The following is a 19,288-nucleotide window of genomic DNA, read 5'->3' as shown; positions in this document are numbered from 1 at the left end:
AGAAGAGTTCTTTTTCAACTTCGGGTACGAGGGTTGGTGTGAAATCAGCCACGAAGTCCGCTAAAAATTGATATTTGATTGTCGTATGGGGTTGATATTCGATATCGTACCCACTGAGTTCGACGAACCATTTGGCCAATCGGCCTGATAGTTCGGGCTTGTGCAAAATATTACGAAGTGGGTAAGTAGTTAAAACGCATATGGGGTGACATTGAAAGTATGGTCTTAGCTTCCTAGAGGGGCTTATCAGTGCAAGTGCCAAATTCTCTAAGTGAGGATACCTAGTTTCTGCCTCTCCTAAGATCTGACTTACATAATAAACAGAAAATTGCGTACCTTGCTCTTCTCGAACTAGGACGCCACTTACCGCGATTTTCGATACCGCCAAGTATAAGTAAAGTTTCTCGTCTGCCTTTGGAGTGTGAAGCAATGGTGGACTCGACAGGTATAGCTTCAATCGTTCTAATGTTTGTTGGAATTCTGGAGTCCAGGCGAAATCGTTCTTCTTTTTTAGTAGAGAGAAGAATCTGTGGCTTCGATCCGATGACCTCGAAATGAACCGGCCTAAGGCAGTTATCCGTCTGATTAGCTTCTGCACTGCTTTTACACTATCCACAATGGTGATATCTTCGATGGCCTTGATTTTATCGGGGTTGATCTCTGTTCCCCGATTTGATACCATGAAGCCAAGGAACTCCCGAACCAACCCCGAAAGCACATTTCTCGGGGTTGAGCTTCATGTTGTATTTCCTTAAAATCTCGAACGTTTCCTGCAAATGAGTCAAATGGTCCTCTGCGCGCATGGACTTAACTAGCATGTCATCAATATAAAGTTCTATTGACTTACCTATTTGTTCTTCGAATATTTTATTCACTAGGCGTTGGTAAGTAGCTCCTGCATTTTTTTAGCCCGAAGGGCATTACATTATATCAATATATTCCATATTTGGTGATAAATAATGTCTTTTCTCGGTCCTCCGGGTTCATTTGAATTTCATTATACCCGTCCTTTACAAATGTGTGCTTTATCTCGGACTCAGGTCTTTTTTTTTGCTTCAACGGTTTGAACCTAGGGTCCAAGCTCAACCGGTGCGCTGTTATCGATGGCGGGATTCCTACCATGTCTAAATGGGACCAAGCAAAATAATCTATGTTATTAATAAGAAATTGAATGAGTTTTTTCCTGAGTTCGGGGGTCAATCCGGTCCCCAGGTATACCTTTTTATCGGGTAGATGCTTGATCAATATAACATGTTCCAATTTTTCGATCGCTGATTTGGTGGCTTCAGAATCTTCAAGGGTGATAAAAGTTCGAGGGATCCTCCTCATCTTCTTCCATTTCCTACTTCCCCGATTCGGTCGAGACTGGCGGCTGTGATTGCTATTTGACTTCTCGTTTATCTTTAATGCTCGATCTTTCCGAGGTTGAGAGTGTTGATATCAGTGTTATCGCATCGGCTGCAAACATTTCCTTCGCATCATGCTGCTCCCCGTATACCATTTTTACGTCGTCCGAGGTCGGGAATTTCATTAGTTGGTGGAGAGTCAAAGGTACCGCCCTCGTGTTGTGGATCCAAGGCCTTCCAAGTAGGGCATTGTACCTCATGTCGCCCTCGATGACATGGATCTTGGTATTTCGGATGGTCCCAACCACGTTCACCGCTAGAATAATTTCCCCTTTAGTTGTTTCACTGGCCATATTGAAACCGTTTAAGGCCTGAGCTGCGGGCACGACCTGATTTTGCAGTCCGAGCTGTTCCACGACCCTCGATCAGATGATGTTCGCAGAGCTACCTGGATCCACTAAAACACGCTTAACTTGAACTTTATTTAATAGGATAGAGATTACCAGAGCGTCATTGTGGGGCTGAGAAATGCCTTATGCTTCTTCGTTATCGAATGATAGAGTGCCTTTGAGCACATAATCTCGGGTTTGTTTTACCCCAGTGGTTCGTACCTTATTGAGTTTGAATACGGGCCCCTTGTGGAGTGTCGACCCCACCGATGATCATATGAATGATATGTTGAGGTTTTTCTGTTGGCGTCCCTTTCCTTAAAGTGATTCTTGGCTCGATCGCTGAGGAACTCTCGAATGTGGCCCTCATTGAATAGGCGGGCTACCTCCTCCCTTAATTGTCTGTAATCCTCGGTCCTGTGGCCATGCGTACCATGATATTTACACATAGAATTTGGGTTTCTTTGGGAAGGATCGGTTTGCATGGGTCTGGGCCACTTGGTATCCTTGATTCTTCCTATTGCCGATACAATGCCTGATGCATCGACGTTAAAGTTATATTCTGATAACCATGGTGCCTCTATAGGATCGACATATTTGTCAAAACCACTATTATTCATAAGCCCCCGGGAGTTCTTCCCTCGCTCATTTCTTCGATTGCTCCAAGTGGAATTGCGTCTTGAACCATTGTTCCTTCGATTTGAGATGTATGGTTGATATCGGTCTCTGTTCGAGCTTGGCTCTCTGTCGATGTCCCTTTGGTTTTTAATAGTCAATATAACCGACCTGTTTGGATGTGCTAATCCGGGATGAGCTCCTAATTGGTCGTCTTAGACCCTGATTATTTTATTGGTATCGATTGTGTACATCTGCCCAAGTTATTCTTGGATATTCGATCAAATTTTGTTTCAACCGACGTGATGCTATTGAACTTCGCTCGTTCAAACCTTGGGTGAAAGCTTGAACGGCCCAATCGTCCGTGACCAGTGGCAATTCCATGCGTTCCATTTGAAATCGGGACACGAACTCCCGCACATTTCATTATCCCTTTGTTTTACTTTGAAAAGGTCTGATTTTCTTGTAGCGAATTTTATGGCACCGGCGTGTGCCTTTACAAAAGAATCTACTAACATGGCAAATGAGTCGATGGAATTCGGTGGTAAGTTGTGATACCAAATCATTGCTCCCTTTGAGAGGGTCTCCCCGAATTTTTTTAACAACACATATTCGATTTCATCGTCTTCTAAATCGTTACCTTTGATGGCACACATGTAAGAGGTGGCGTGTTCGTTGGGGTCGGTCGTTCCGTTATTTTGGGAATTTCAGGTATACGGAATTTTTTGGGGATTGGTTTTGGGGATGCACTCGAGGGAAAAAGCTTTTGCACGAATTTTTTGGAATCCAATCCTTTTATCATTGGTGGAGCCCCCGGGATCTGATCGATCCTAGAGTTATACGTTTCTACTTTTTTATATTTGACTTCGACTCGCTTTGTGAGCTCCTCGAGTATTTTAGCAATTTCGGGAGTTGTTCCCGATTCTTGCTCGTTTGACCTTACTATGGCTGGCTCCGTTCTGTGGGAAATTTCTCGAGGTGGATTAGGATTCGGCCTGCTCGATAGCTGGGTTTGGCTCTACAACTGAGCTATCGTTACTTGTTGGGCTTGCAACATTTCAAAAATCATTCGCAAGCTGACGCCGTTTTCCTCAATGTTATGAGTGTCTCGAGCTGCGGATCGAGTACCACCACGAATGCTATGTTCAAGTTCAGAATGTTGGTTTGCCTCAAGGGCCATATGCGAATTAACGCCTAGTGGTACTTCGACTCGAGCTTCAACGACGTCGACAAGCGACCCTCCGGCCGTGGGCGTCAAGTTGTTGGTTTCATCTTGAAGGCCGACTTCGTTGTCGATAGGTAAAGCCATTAATCGGGGGTTTGCCATTGCTAATCTGAAGTCAAAGATACTCTTCAAAGACAAGCGTTAAACAGTGTATGTCGCAGGTTTGTATCAAACATCCACTGTTACCCTCAGCCCCACGGTGGGCGCCAAACTCTTTACCCTCTAAATCGGATAGAGTTGAATTTATACGTAGTTCTAAGGGTATGTGGTATGATTTGACACAATCGTAAAGAGAAAATAGGAATATCCGATCCTTGACTATAAGAACGAAAGATGTAATAGTTGAAAAGAGGAAAATGAATGAACCAAATAAAATGAAGAAAGAGGGCTCAAAGAATTGATTTTTCAATACAAGAAATAGTCTTTTGTTACAATGTGTGAATGTTCTCTTACAGAAACAACAATCATTCCCTTTTATAGTGGGGGGATTCTACTTTAGATATAGTAAAAAATACATAGTGGAACCCGCGAGGGATTAATTTTTCCTTAATTCCTGCCAGGATTCTCTCCCTAGTGCGGTTGCAACAACTCTTATCTGCGAGCTCGATATTGACTCGAGCCCTCTATATTGACTCGAGCTTGATTCTGACTCAGAGTCTGGTACTGATTCGAAGTCAGTGTCGGCCGGTCTATACATCTTAGGCTCGCTAATTTCGCTTTGCCTCGTAGTTCGATTTGAGTTCGATAATAATATCGAGCTTGTCTTGATCGGTCCTGGAACTCGAAGCTTGATGACCTGACTTCAGACCTTGATCTGGTATTACGAAGCCGCCCTTCGATCGAAGTATTATCATACCGACCAGTCCGTATGACGGACTAATCAGTTTTGACCGTATATAGTGTTGTTTATATCCGGAAGAATAGAAAAGTGTGTGAAATAAATAACGAAGTTTAGCTTTATTTGATATCGACTAAATTTACGAATAAGTTTAAACTCCTTAAAACTCCATCCAATAAAGTTTGAGCTCAAACTTAGAGCTCGCTTTAGTGCGCCAAACCAAGTTTGAAGCTTTACAACCATGTTTAATTTTGTTTGTTCAGATTGCGTTATTCTTATCATGAATTATAATTTAAATACTGCATCTTAATTAGGTTTTCAGGATTGTTTGGTTGGTCTTGTACACAAATATAATCTCAGCATAAAATTTTATATAAGTATTATAGTTTGGCTTAGCACACAAGAAATAACTTTTTTAGCATAACTAATACCAAGGTTTAATTAATAGCTAATATTTGCACAAATTTTATAAAATAATATGCTATTTTATGCAATATAAGACGTAGTTGAAATTAAACTTATAAGTAATATATCAACAATTTTTAAGGAATCAAATGTTTGCGCCATCACAACAACCTATTCATCATGTCGATGGTGTTGGTCGCCAAAGCGTTGACCATAGTTGAAGACTTAAAGGAGAAGAATTCGCGAGTGTTCTAATTTATCAAAGTTAAATTCTAATTGAGAAGTCATAAGGTCATTCTTTCCTACATAATGAAATTTTAGAGCGTCTTGCTTAGATAGCATTTGATGTCTCTTGCTCCCAAATATAAAAGGCTGAGCCTTCCTAGCACTTGACCTCAATTTGATCTATAATCAAATCAAAGTAAGATAGGTATCGATAAGTACTTCTCACTCTTAACCAAAAATCATTCGAGCCTGTGAATAAAGTCATCTTTGATAGGGATCCGATAGGATTAGTGGAATCTGTATAAATATTAAATATCGTATCGAAAAACAAAAAGGATAAGAAATTTTATCATAAAATACCCCTTTATTAGTACTCATGGGTCGAGTAGGGGAGTGCGTGTCAGCCCTAACTCCATAGTAAATACAAACTCTGATTGAGGGTATTCTCGACATAACACATCCTATTATCTGCGATACCCCAACACGAATCACATTTTAATTTAGCAGCCCAGCAGCAGCAAACCATCGCCTCCGATCTTCTCTCTTAAAATTTCCCAATTTTCTCTTCTCAGTCTCCTCTCAATAATTTCTCTCTCTCTCTCTCTCGCTCTCTATCTAGACTTGTATTTATACGTATACTGTACACTATTGTTGTATGTATCTCTGTTGCTTTCGGCGATATCGACCGATTTGAACGACTTTCTCAGATTTCAGGGAAATAGACCGGCGGCGTGTTTTGCATTTGATTTGGTTCTATAGCGCAGCGCGTGATTGTAATGGAATCTGTTTAAGTTTTGAACTGCAAGAGATTTAGGGTTTCTGGAAGTTTGTCATTTTATTACCGGTGACGGAAACCGGCGGTGCTTGTCCAGATTCGAATTGGCTATACAGTGGCGGCGAGCTGGTGATGGTAATGGAATTTGATTGAGAGTTGTTGTTATTGTTGTTGTTGTTCTGGTGGAAACGTTAAGAGAGTTGGGGTTTCGGAGAATAAAAAAGGTTTAGTTTTTGGTATATTTACAGTTATGCCTCGAAGTTCAAAGCATAAATCGCACAAGCAGAGCAAACATAGTCCGAAAGAGGGTAAGGATTACTCGTACTCGGATTCGGATTCGGATGTGAAGATGAAGGAGAAAGAGAAGGAGAAGAGCAGTAAAGAGGAGAATTTGGTTAGGGTTTCTAAGGATTCAAGCCACGTAGCTTCTGGTGAGAAGCGGAAAGGTAAAGATCTAAGTGGCTGTGGAAATGGTGATGTTTCGGAGGAGTATACTTCGTCCAAGAGGCGCAAAGAGAAGGCTGCAGAGGCGACTAGTGGTGGCGCAGATAGGTGGAATGGTGCTGTGGATAGTGAAATGAAGGTAGAAAGTTTGAAATGTGATGCAGATAAGGGTTCTAAAGGGAAGGAAACGAAGAGTTCAAGCGATTCCAAGAGTAAAAATAGTAAGAAAGAAGGTAGTATTGTCTCATTGGTGGAGAAAGAGGAGAGCAAGAGTAGTGGAAAAGTGGAGTCAAAGAGGAAATCTGAGAAGGATTCTGCTCGAAAAGAGGGCAAGGATTTGAAGGAAAAGGAGCGAGGGTCAGATAGGGAAAAGAAAGGTCATGAGAGTAAACGCGATGATGTGGACAATGTGAAGAAGCAAGGGTCTCAATTAGGTGATGTTTGTGAGGAAAAGCAGAACAAAAAAGGTAGAGAAACTGCTGGTAAGGTAACTTATTTGAGTAGTATTTGTTGTTGGAGTGTCTAAGCTTTTGGTGAGTTGTTGTTAGTCTGAATATTCCCATATAATCTATTGGAAACCTTAAAGGATTTAAATATTAAAAAATGCATTTTTTGTTCAATTTCTGCACGTCTAACCGAGACTAATAGTGGGGACAATATTCTGGTCCGGTATGACTCTAGGAAAGTGAATTCTGTAACCTTCTGTTGTTCAAGCATCTGGTTATTGTTTGGTAGAGAATGTGCTGTAGAGATGCGCAAGTTGAAGCTCTCTTGGCAGAAGTCCTCTCTATGTCTGGTATAAGAATAGTAGGATTCCTTGTGAAATTTGTTCGAAATTTAGATGACTCTTCACTGCGTTAAGTGGGCAGATGACAATAGTGGGAGACAGTTCCATATCCTAAACTAGGAGCACTTCATGGAAATAAGGAATAAAAAGGCTCCCTCCCTTGCTTTCTTGTTGAGTGATGTTGTTTACGGGGGTCCTTGTTAAAAAAAGTGATCTTGTTTCCGGGGAACGGGGGGAGAATTTCAAGGGAACCCGGCTGTAGTTATGTTCCTGTTGCATTCATTTAGTCTATCGTATGTAAGAAATATGTATATTTGGGTGCCCATTTGTGGCATTTTCCCAATGCATCCGTGTATTGAAGATTGTATTTTTTGTAACTTGATGGGAAACAGAGGTGAAGATGGATTGTCTTACTCTCCCCTCTGAATGGTGGATTTTGGCTTGGCATTGTAGCTTGAATATTGCAAGTCAATGAAATTGATTTGCATTAGCTGTTTGTTGTCAGGATCATCTTTTCCGCACATGCTAGATGCAGTATTATTATCCGTTTGGTGCATTATTACTCTTTTTTCTTTTAAATGGTCAAGTTTGCCCTGGATATACTAAGTCAAGCTGTAGGAATATCATGGTAGACGAGGATTAAGTTGTATGATCTTATATGCCTATGTACTGTGGGAGACATGTAAAGATTGGTGTTATAGGTTGTCCAGTATTAAATTTTAAGGTATCAAAATACTTTTGGTGTTATTATTTCTATTGCGTAATTGCTTTAATTGTAGTATGTTGGTTAGTTTTTTTTTCCGATTTTCCTTAAAGGAGAAATTGCTAGGTGTTTAACCTTCTTTATCTCAAAAATTTTCTTTGACCGTTACAGAGTGGTCTATCCAAAATGAGGTACAGAACCTTGACTTGGACAAGGAAACTGAAAAGAAGGCACGGAAGAGGAGAGAAGTCCCTGGTGATCGAGATAAATATGAAGATGATATAAATGAGAGCGATGACAGGCGGTTATCTTCGAAATCCGAACGTACTAGAGATGAAAAACACCGGCATGAAAAACATAAAGAATACAAGGAAGACGGTGATAAAGATGATAGGCACAAGGATGATAGGTATCGTGAGGATGTTGATAAGGACAGGAAACGACGTGATGATAAATATCGGGAAGATAGTGACAGAGACATTAGACGTAGAGATGATAAGTACCTGGAAGATGTCGACAGAGATAGCAGACGCCGGGATGACAAATATCGTGATGATGGTGACAGAGATAATAGACGCAAAGATGACAGGTATAGAGAAGATGATGAAAGAGATAGTCGTCGTAGGGATGGAAAATATCGTGAAGATGGTGACAGTGATATCAGGCATGGGGATGATAAGTATCGAGAGTATGCAGAAAAAGATGGTCGTCACGATGAAGATAGATATAAAGAAGATGGTGAAAGGGATGATAGGCAGAGGGACATCAAACATAAAGAAGATGGTGAAAGAGATAAAAGACGCAAGGATGAGAAGTACCGGGAAGATTTTGAAAGACATGGAAGATGCAAAGATGGTGATGAAGCAGATGAAAGTGATAAAAAGAGGAGAATTAATGATGCCAAGTACGGGGACGAACGTGCTCCAAGAGACCATTCAGGTGACCGGTCTGATGCGAAGCGTTCTAGGGATGAGGGTCATGCTTCTGATTTGCATTTAAGGAAATCAGGTTTGCATGATGGTAACCCTGGTTATGATGACCGTACAAGGTATAAAGATGAGCTTGGAAGAAGGAGAACTCATGATAAAGAGGACCTCGGGGATATTAGGTCTCGGGGTTCTAAAGAGCAGCGCTCCGAAACAGAGAAGAGATCCATCAGTTCTAGAGTAGAGTCTGTCACCGATCGTGGAAGGTCTACCTCAAGGAATGCTGATGTAGAACTTACTCCAAAAAAGAGCAGGTGGAGGACTTCACCCGGTGCCGGCCCTCATACTAGGGATAATTACAGGCAAGTAGTTACCAGTTTTCTTTCTTCCTGCTGTTTCATATATGTCAACAATATAGAGCTGATTCATCAGCTAGAACTGAAATCATCTGTTTGATTACTTGAATGATCTTGATTTCTTGAATAATCATGCTATCCTTTTAATTGTTCCCCCTTGGTGTAACTTTATAGGGCTTGAACCTAGCGTTAGCTACTACAATTTGTATTGTCCCACACGGTTGGCTAAGTAGTTGAAGTCTAGGATTGCGGCAAGAACCCTCAATATGAGCCTATTTTATACATCACCTGCTCGTGTGTTGTAGCAGGTGTCGAGGTGTGTTAGCTCTCTCAGAGACCGCCTTTGTTGAAATAAAAAAAGCTACTACAATTTGAATGGTATCGTTGTTCTTTCCCGGGCAGGAGAGGTTTATTATTAAGAAAACTTGTAGCGGGTTGATGGAATGATGAGGATGTTTGATTGACCTCTTTAGACTGCACCAGTTTCAAATATGAGAAGTAGGAATTTATTTTTCTGAAAATATGCTGAAACTGAATACAACGTCGCAGTCAGTGCAGAGCGAGCTATATGCTAAAATCCATTTTGGCTTGTTATAATTTAATGTTCAGCTGCATGCTTATTCCATGAGTAGAGATAAATCTATGTCTCTATGCGTGATCTGCTCAGTTTTGGGAAAGCTAGCTAAGTTTTCTGGTTATGATAAGTGCTATTTCTGCAAGGTTAATTAGATTTGTTTATGAAATAGTGACCTTTTGGGTTCTTTCAAGAGTGGCTTTTGTGATTTGTAGAATAACTCACATTTATGTATGTATGCTGGCTTTCCTATCACTTAGAGTTGCTTCCTCTGGTTGTGATTGATGGGCCTGTGATGTAGTTCAGAGATAGGCCTGTTGTTGACTGAAAAATGGATGCCTGTAGGGAATTATTCAATTTTCTGCTCAACCATTTCCTTCTGTGCATTTCAGAAGCTTTTTTCTTTATACTGTTTGAAGGTATATTCATGTGAAATAGGGGAAGGAAGATGGGGCCACTACTTGTGTTTGCTATATGGTTTTAGTAGTGGTAGTCTTTGTACTGACTTTTGGCTTCTAAGCGTTGTATATTTGGGTAATCTATTAGTTGGTCAGAATGGTATAAAGGGCTAAGAACTCTGTTTGGTTTCTGTTCTTTTGCTTTGTAATAAATTTTCTTGGAATTGTTCCTTGCCCCAAAAAAATAATCTTGGAATTGTTGATCTTCTGTGTAGGTTCTTAATCAGAGGTGACATATGCTCATGCCTTTCTCATGAACATAATTACTCTCTGTTTTAGTGCAACATTTGGATGCTAAGTCATTTAAGCTATATTTCACAAACATTATAGAGGTGCTTGTTTCGTTGGTAATCTTGTGCATTACACCAGAGCATTTAAGAATTTTGCTCGATAAAACTTTCTTGATCCCAATCCAGAGATCTAGTTTTGTCTTATTTGGCCCTTGTGTTCTGCTTTATTGATGATGCTAATGATGATTAATATTCTGTTACCAACAGTCTGTCTGTCTGCTTTATGTTAACAAAAGCTGACAATGATATGTACTGACCTTCTTTGCCTACCAGGCTGTCAAAGCAAGAAGAGTCTAAGTACAGGGATTATCCTTATGAAGAAAGGATTCGACATGGTGGAACCTCTCGAGATTATGCTGGTTCTGGGGGATCAATGGAGAGGATTTCATCTCGATCAACGGAGAAGTTGATTCAGAAGGAGGATATCTTTCATGGAGAGTTCTCAGCTGAACGGCGGCTTAAAGCAGATGTTCGTAGTTCTCCCCTGCAGTTGGTGGATAGATCTCCTTCTTCAGCGAGCAACGAGCGAAGACACTTGAGTAGATCTGAGGTTCGCCGGAGTCTTGATGTTGAGGAATCAACACAGAGAAGTGGTGGCTCCAGGGAAGTAAAGGACGGCAGAGGAAACCGTGACTTTACTGGCGATGCATTTGCAGGTGAGGAACTATCACAAATGGACGGAGATAACGTCTCTGTTTCTTCACCTTTTATCAGAGGGAGTCACTTCTCGGGCAGTTCAAAGTCTGCTTTACCTCCCCCTCCCCCATTTAGATCTGGAGTTGACAGCCCATTAATGTTTGGCACTTTGGAGGATGATAGTAGAGGGAAGTCGGCCAACCGTCACAGAAGAATTAATGATCCCAATATTGGAAGAATGCAAGGAAATGCTTGGAAAGGGGTTCCAAATTGGCCGTCACCTCTGGCAAATGGTTTCATGCCTTTTCAGCATGGTCCACCTCCTGTTGGTTTTCATCCTGTGATGCAGCAGTTTCCTGGACCGCCAATGTTTGGTGTCAGACCTTCAATGGACTTGAGTCACTCTGGGGTTCCTTACCATATACCAGATGCAGACCGCTTTTCTGGCCATGGGCGCCCGATGGGGGGTTGGCGAACTCCACTGGATGATTCATGCGGGCCTCCATTGCATGGGTGGGATGCTAACAATTTTGGTGAAGAAGCTCACCTTTATGGGAGGCCAGACTGGGACCAGAGTAGGACGCTGTCCAACAATAGTCGCAGTTGGGAGACTAGTGGTGATGTATGGAAAGGGCCAATAAGAAGCACCAGTGTGGAGCTGCCATCTGGTTCACAGAAGGAGGTTTGTTCAGTTCAGGGCCCAGGAGATAATGTTTTTGCTGCTCAGTCGGCTCAGCAAGCCCAGAGTGAGCAAAAGCAGACAGATCAAGACGCTGAAAGCAATGATATCAGTCAGTCCAGCATTGTTCCTGGAAGGAGCACTCCAGAAGGCTTGAAACTTAATTCTAAAGAGCAGCCAATTGAGGTGAAGCCTTCCAGGAAAGAAGAGGCTCGCCTTTGCAATGTTTACCTCGAAAAGCTTGATATATCAGCAGATCTTACGGAGCCCGAGTTGTTTGATCAATGTGCTAGCTTAATGGATGTTGATCAGAACATGACATCTGATGTAGATATCTCTAAAATTTTGTTCTTGGAGGTAAATTGGATAACAGAATCGTTTCTTTGCAAATTTATCACTTTCATCCCCAAAAGTGTAACGCTCATTCTTCCTCTAGCAGGGTACTGTGGAACATAATGCGGTGCTGCCCGGCAAATTTTCAAGTGCTTCAGTCATTGCTACCGTGGCTGATTCTGTTTTTCAGGTGTGTGGTTTGTGCCAGCTGCATATGCATATCGAGTTGGAAAGTGATATATTTTGATCAACTATGTTCTTTTGTATTGATTTTATCAGCTATTGCTAGGCCGTTTATGCAGAACCACCTGTTGGATTAGTGTCTTTATGAGGACTATGAAATACATTTTATGTTTGTTGGGGTTACTTGCAGTGTTATTGGATGCACATATTCTGTTTCACCTTTTAGGAGAAAAGCAATGAGAGGAACAATCCTACTTGGTCCTTCTCACTGATGTGCTCTATAAGTTGTTTAAAAAAGAAAATAATGGGGGATAGGAGTTGTTTAATTTTTATTTGTGAGATGAGGTAAGGATTTTTCATGGGTTTGTTACCCAATCTGGTTACTCAGTTTTAGAGTGAATCAATTTTGTCTTTATATACTTAAATTTCTGCTTTCTAATTTTCCCTTATCCCATGTGACCCAATTGCAGAAAGCCATTTCCCTTTACAAGAAGAGGAGAGAAGAAATTAAACTCGTAAACGATGTGAAATGTTCGTTTTCTGGTCGGCTAGGTGAGTCCTATCCAGCACCTAAATTAGAGAATTCAAGTTCAGATTATGTTAAAGTTGAGGAGACTGCTCCAGCAGATAATGCGCTAGCAGAAGATGGTGCTAAGGGGGTTACTCTCCCTGTTAGTTCTGAGGAAGTTGTAGTGCTTTCACAAACCACCACCTGTAACGAGCTGTGTGAGCCAATGAGTCTGAACACAACTGAGAAATCAGATCTCCCTCCTTCCGTGGTGGAAAGAGTTGGCATGGACGGGGATACCGTTCCGGGTGTGTCGCAGGAAATTAAAATTGAAGAGAACTCCTCGTCTCTCGGAGAGGTGGGTAGATCTGATGCCCCTGCACCTCAGGTATCTAAAGATTTGATAAGGACCGACATTTCAATTCTAGTTAATGTCAAAGAGGAAGAGGAGTCTGTTGATGCTAAATGTGGTCCCTTGCGACACCCTGATGTGTCTTCTGAGGTATTTGAGGCAGTGATGCCAGAGTCAATTGAGTCTGGGTCAGTAAATTTAAGTCGGATACATCATTCTCCTGAAAGTACACATTGAGACAATTTATTTTCCTGAGTTTTTGAAATGCCGCTTATAATCCATCATATGTTTCCATCATATGTTTTGTCTGCTTGCTGCTCGTAGCTAATCAATAAAACATTTCGGTTCATTTTATGCTCTTGCCTTTTTTCTTCTTCTTGTGTTTCTGTTCCCAGAAAGCAACGTCAACCCTTACTACTACTACAAATACGTTGTGGGATTTTAACCTTTTCGTCTATTTGGGTTTCCAACTTTATTTGGGATGTTGGTGTATACAATTCCTCACTAGTGCTTTTAGGTTTCGCAAGGATTAGACGCCTACCTCACCATGCTCATGGCTGATTTCTGGTATGGACGTCAACTATTTGTCTTTTTATCTGATTTCCTGTTACATCCTTTATTTTTTCGTTTTTTCTTCCTTGCTTTCCGTTTACTTCCCTTTTCCAATATATTTATTTGCATGCATCTCTGCTTTACTGCTTTGGACCATTTGACGCCAGTTACATTTTTTATTTTCTACCTTTTTTTGCTACCCTTATATCTTGATATTTTCAAATGTTGTTTTCCTTAGGTAAAAAAAATAGTGTTTAATTCTTTTTTAAAATACCAGTAGAACCGTGGAAGTGTTTATATTGTATGTCATTGATGCTGCCTTATGCTATTTGGTAATTGCTATTTTGAAGTTCTCATTTGAAAAAAATGCTTGTGAACTGGCCACCAATTTAGAAAGTAAATAGTGCTTATATATAATATTGGAGACCGGGAAGATAGTTAAGACACATTTGTGCTGTTTATCTACAATGTACTTTATAAAACAAATACCTTGATATCTGAGTGTTCGTGATTTTTGCAAGTACTTTCGTTGTGATTACTGTGGGGAATCTCTTCTTACTCTGATAGAGAATTCGTAAACTTGATTTTCTTGTGTTCTTTTAATTGTTTCTAAGAAGTGTTCATGTATGTATTCGTCTCAAGTTATGTAGTAGAGGTGGCAAAATTAGCTTTAAAAATATGATCCATCCAACTTGCTCATTTTGACCCGCTCAACTTCGTTAAGTTGACATGCACAACTCAGCCCATCTAAAATGGGCTAAATTTAGCCCAGACTGACCTATGAGATATATTGTAAAATTATTCTTTAATATTTTTATTTAATATGTTATATATAACTACAATAAAGATAATAAAAGTTTTATTAATTTTGTTCGATAATAAAAATAAATTATAAGAAAACAAATTTAGAAATTGAAACTTATAAAGATTTGGGTTGGTTAGTCTATGATTCATTGTTTAACCATTTTGTTCCAATCAACTCACTTATTAACTTAGCCATTTTGACCTGCCTAAACTCAGTACAACGACCCATTTGACACTCCTATTCTGTAGAATGTACTCCTTTTTCATGGTCATTTCAACTTATTTGGTCGCATTGGGAATTCTATTATTTGATTTACGATCTTAAAAATGGAAAAAAAGAAGATTACGATCTTAAAGGATTATAATACACCAAACATGATTGTCCTTCGCTCTGATTGAGTTTGTTCAACTTTTTTTTTTTAAAGAAAAGGGATCTTTATACAAATAGATGGTTGAATTTACTATTTAATTTTTCTAGTCAGCATACAAAGATTATACGATAATTATGCCTGATTATAGATATATTATATATGGATTATACATATATTATTCATCTGTCGGCTATTTTAAGGTAAAAATTGCATGGAGCGCCCTATTTGGTCGTCCCTTTTTAACTTATATCTGTTTTGTTTTTCCGTTAGCATTCGAACCAATTTTTTTTGTTAAAAACGTTTTAAAAAGACGATTTTGCACTTCTTTATTAAAAGACTATTGACAAAACTATAGGGTGCAGGGTAAACTTCAGCATGTTTTGGTATGATGTTTTAGCATGAACTAAATAACTTCAGCATGCATTATAAAAAAATAATTAGAAAATTACATACTGCAAGACAAATACTTAAGCATGTTTAGTATGAAATTTTAGCAAATGAACTAAAAACCTTCAGCGTGTTTAGACTGGAATTTCAGATAAAACTCATGACAAAATTATAGACTACATGACAAAACTTCATCATGTTTTGGTATGAAATTTTAGCAAATGAACTAAATAACTTCAGCATACATTAGCAAAAACTCATTAGAAAATTACATACCGCAAGATATAAACTTAAGCATGTTTAATCTGAAGTTTTAGCAAATGAACAAAAAAAACTTAAGCATGTTTAATTAGAAGTTTTAGCAAATGAACTAAATAACTTCAGCATGTTTAGTCTGAAGTTTTAGCAAATGAACTAAATAACTTCAACATGCATTAGCAAAAACTCATTAGAAAATTACATACTCAAGGACAAAAATTTAAGCATGTTGAGTGTGAAGTTTTAGCAAATGAACTAAAAAATTTAAGCATGTTTAGTCTGAAGTTTTAGCAAATGAACTAAATAACTTAAGCATGTTTAGTTTGAAATTTTAGCAAATGAACTAAATAACTTTAGCGTGTTTAGACTGAAGTTTTAGCAAATGAACTAAATAATTTTAGCATGTTTAGACTGAAATTTTAGCAAATGAACTAAATAACTTCAGCATATTTAGACTGAAGTTTCGGATAAAACTCATGTCAAAACTCTAGACTGCAAGATAAATAGGTTCAACATGCATTAGCATGAAATTTTAGCTTCAACATGAAACAACTTCATGCTACATTAGCATAAAGTTTGAGCTTCAAGGTGAAACAACTTCATGCAGGTGTGATTCTGAAGATGAATTTGGACAAATTTCTGTATTTTTGATAAAGCCGCTGAGAGGAGAGGAGATCCTTTTTCAGGAATGAGGTTGCAGATCACGCGATTAATGCGTGATGCAGGTTTTATATCTTTTGTTAGGGGTATAATTGTCATATTATTACGGATTTTTTGTCAGCTGGCTACTAAATCAATAATTTTTAAAAATAGGGTACATGTTAAAAGGTGACACAAATATAGGCTACGGCTGCAAATTCCCTATTTGATCGCCTATTTTTAACTTATACCCGTTTTATTTTTCCGTTTGCATCCGTACCTATTTTTTGTTTAAAATATTTTAAAAAGACAAGTTTGTCCTTCTTTAATAAAAGACTATTGACAAAACTGAAGACTACAGGGCAAAATTTTAGCATGTTTTGGTATGATATTTTAGCAAATGAACTAAATAATTTCAGCATGCATTATAAAAAAATTAACTAGAAAATTACATACTGCAAGACAAACACTTAAGCATGTTTAGTCTGAAGTTTTACCAAATGAACTAAAAAAATTCAGTTTGTTTAGACTGAAGTTTCGGATAAAACTCATGATAAAACTGTAGACTGCATGACAAGATTTCAGCATGTTTTGGTATGGAATTTTAGCAAATGAACTAAATAACTTCAGCATACATTAGCAAAAACTCATTAGAAAATTACATACCGCAAGATATAAACTTAAGCATGTTTAGTCTGAAATTTTAGCAAATGAACTAAAAAATTTAAGCATGTTTAGTCTAAAGTTTTAGCAAATGAACTAAATAACTTAAGCATATTTAGTCTAGAGTTTTAGCAAATGAACTAAAAAACTTAAGCGTGTTTTGTCTGAAATTTTAGCAAATGAACTAAATAACTTCAGAATGTTTAGATTGAAATGTTAGAAAATTAACTAAATAACTTCAACATGTTTAGACTGAAGTTTCAGATAAAACTCATGACAAAACTCTAGATTGGAGGATAAATAATTTCAACATGCATTAGCATGAAGTTTTAGCTTCAATGTCAACTTCATGCTACATTAGCATGAAATTTTAGCTTCAAGATGAAACAACTTCATGCAAGTGTGATTCTGAAGATGAATCTGAATAAGTTTATGGTTTTTTAATAAAGCCAAAACTCTATACTGGAGGATAAATAATTTCAACATGCATTAGCATGGAGTTTTAGCTTCAGTATGAAACAACTTCATGCTACATTAGCATGAATTTTTAGCTTCAAGGTGAAACAACTTCATGCAAGTGTGATTCTGAAGATGAATCTGGACAAGTTTTTGGTTTTTTGATAAAGCCGCTAAGAGTAGATGAGGAGATCCCTTTTCACGAATGAGGTTGCAGATCACGTGATTAATGCGTGATGCAAGTTTTATATCTTTTGTTAGGGGTGTAATTGTCATATTATTATAGATTTTTTTATCAGCTGGCTACCAAATCATAATTTTTAAAAATAGGGTACATGTTAAAAGGTGGCACAAATATAAGGTACGACTGCAAATCCCCCTATTTTAAGTTTAAGCGTTTGGGTAAGTGGCTATTTAAGTTAATTCTTCAATAAAATACTATGTTACTTTTTGTTCTATTTATATTTGGGCTCAGCTGAAAGTAGAGGCCCACATTAGCCGGCCCAGCCTGTGTAGTAAATGTTTTTCATCAAAAGCTGCAAAATGAAACATAAATTGTGAGCTTTTTCTCCCAACCTTCAGTTGCAAACTTAAAATCATAGTTTTTTTTTGTTTCTCACCTGGTGTCTTGTACCTGCATTAGAGTCTGACTATATTCGGATTCGTATTATGTCGGCGCCCATTCGGACGGAAGCGTTCCCTATCAAAGATTTTTCATACCCCTGAATCGATCCTGAGACATCTGGTTAAAAAAAAAAAACAGTCCGTCCATTGCACCACATCCTTTGGTGGTAACTTAAAATCATAGTAACAACAAAACTCGGATGGTTGTTGGAAAGGAAATATTTAAGTGCTTAAAAAACACAATAAAATTCAGACTATAAGTAATTAGACCGTATTGGAGAAGTCACGGCGTTGCACATGATGTTGATTTTTGAATCAAATCATGTTAATTTAGCTGAAGTGTGAGATTAGGTGAGAGTATATTTTAACTAATTGTCGTTAAGTTAAAAGGTTTTGAAAAAACATGTGTAAATCCTAAGAGATCGTGCTCTAATATTATATTAATTGTATTAACAAATTTCTCGTAAGATAATACTACAACATCAACTTACGGGCCATATTATTTCGTTTAAACTCTTTTCAGGTCAATATTACACAAAAACACATAATATATTAGAAGTTCTGTATTTATGAAACGTACAATTGATTAATAACTCAAAATTTTAGTTACATTACCCAAAAACTCTACTAGCTGTTGTTTACCCGTAAAACGATACAGTTGAATTTATACGTGATTTCTAGAGAAGTAAACTAATTCGATCCTGAAATAATAAAATAACTGAAGAAATACGCAACATCAATGAAATCAAGGAATAAGAAGATAAAATTGTATAAAGCTTTGAATTGATTATAGCATAAGTTTGTGTAACTACCCGGCCGGTCATTTTGAATATTTTAACCATGTTCTCCCATTTACTGCTCAATTTATACGTTATAATTGTTTTATGATTTACCGGGTTAGTTGGTTCGGGTCCGAAAAGAATTCGGAGTGAAATGAGACACTTAGCCTCATAATTAAAAAGTTTAAGTTAGAAAAGTGACCGGATGTGGACTTATGTGTAAACGACCCTGGATTTGAATTTTGATGATTCCAATAGCTCCGTATGGTGATTTTAAACTTAGGAGCGTGTCCGAAAAATTATTTGATGGTATGTTTGTTTGGGACCCCGGGGGGTCGGGTGAGTTCCGAGGGGTTAACGGATTATTTTTGGCCTTGGTGAGATTGCTGATATCTGCTGCTGCATTTTTCTGATTTCCTCTTTCGTGTTCGCGAGTGGCCCCTCACGTTCACGAAGAGTGGTGATATTTTGTTCTTCGCGTTCGCGAAGGGGAGGACGCGAACGTGAAGGTATGGTCTGTGGGTGCATCGCGAACGCGGGTGGTGAGATTTTTTTCTTCGCATTCACGAAGGGGAGGACGCGAACGCGAAGGTATAGTCTGTGTGTGCATCGCGAACGCGGGAGTGGTGTCACGTTTGTGAAGAGGAGGGAGGCAATTGGAGACCCCTAGGTCCTTGTTCTACGCGTTCGCGAAGGGTTAAATTCTGG

General features: G+C 38.6%; 1 protein-coding gene across 3 annotated transcripts; it reads left to right on the top strand.

Annotated features, from left to right (window-relative positions):
• The first annotated feature begins 5,542 nt into the window (after positions 1-5,542).
• Positions 5,543-13,401, top strand: LOC104084703 (uncharacterized). Of its 3 annotated transcripts, none has more exons than XM_009588628.4 (5): positions 5,543-6,729; positions 7,924-9,040; positions 10,630-12,028; positions 12,108-12,194; positions 12,658-13,401. In XM_009588628.4, the coding sequence occupies exons 1-5, from the start codon at positions 6,069-6,071 to the stop codon at positions 13,282-13,284; spliced, it is 3,891 nt and encodes a 1,296-aa protein (XP_009586923.1). In that variant the 5' UTR covers positions 5,543-6,068; the 3' UTR covers positions 13,285-13,401. The 3 variants fall into 3 exon arrangements, with proteins under 3 accessions (XP_009586923.1, XP_009586922.1, XP_009586921.1); XM_009588627.4 differs by having other exon boundaries at positions 5,543-6,744; positions 12,111-12,194; XM_009588626.3 differs by having other exon boundaries at positions 5,543-6,744.
• The last annotated feature ends 5,887 nt before the right edge of the window (positions 13,402-19,288 follow it).

This window comes from Nicotiana tomentosiformis, chromosome 8, assembly GCF_000390325.3.
Source record: "Nicotiana tomentosiformis chromosome 8, ASM39032v3, whole genome shotgun sequence".
NCBI lineage: Eukaryota > Viridiplantae > Streptophyta > Magnoliopsida > Solanales > Solanaceae > Nicotiana > Nicotiana tomentosiformis.
This window is presented reverse-complemented; position numbering and strand designations above follow the sequence as displayed.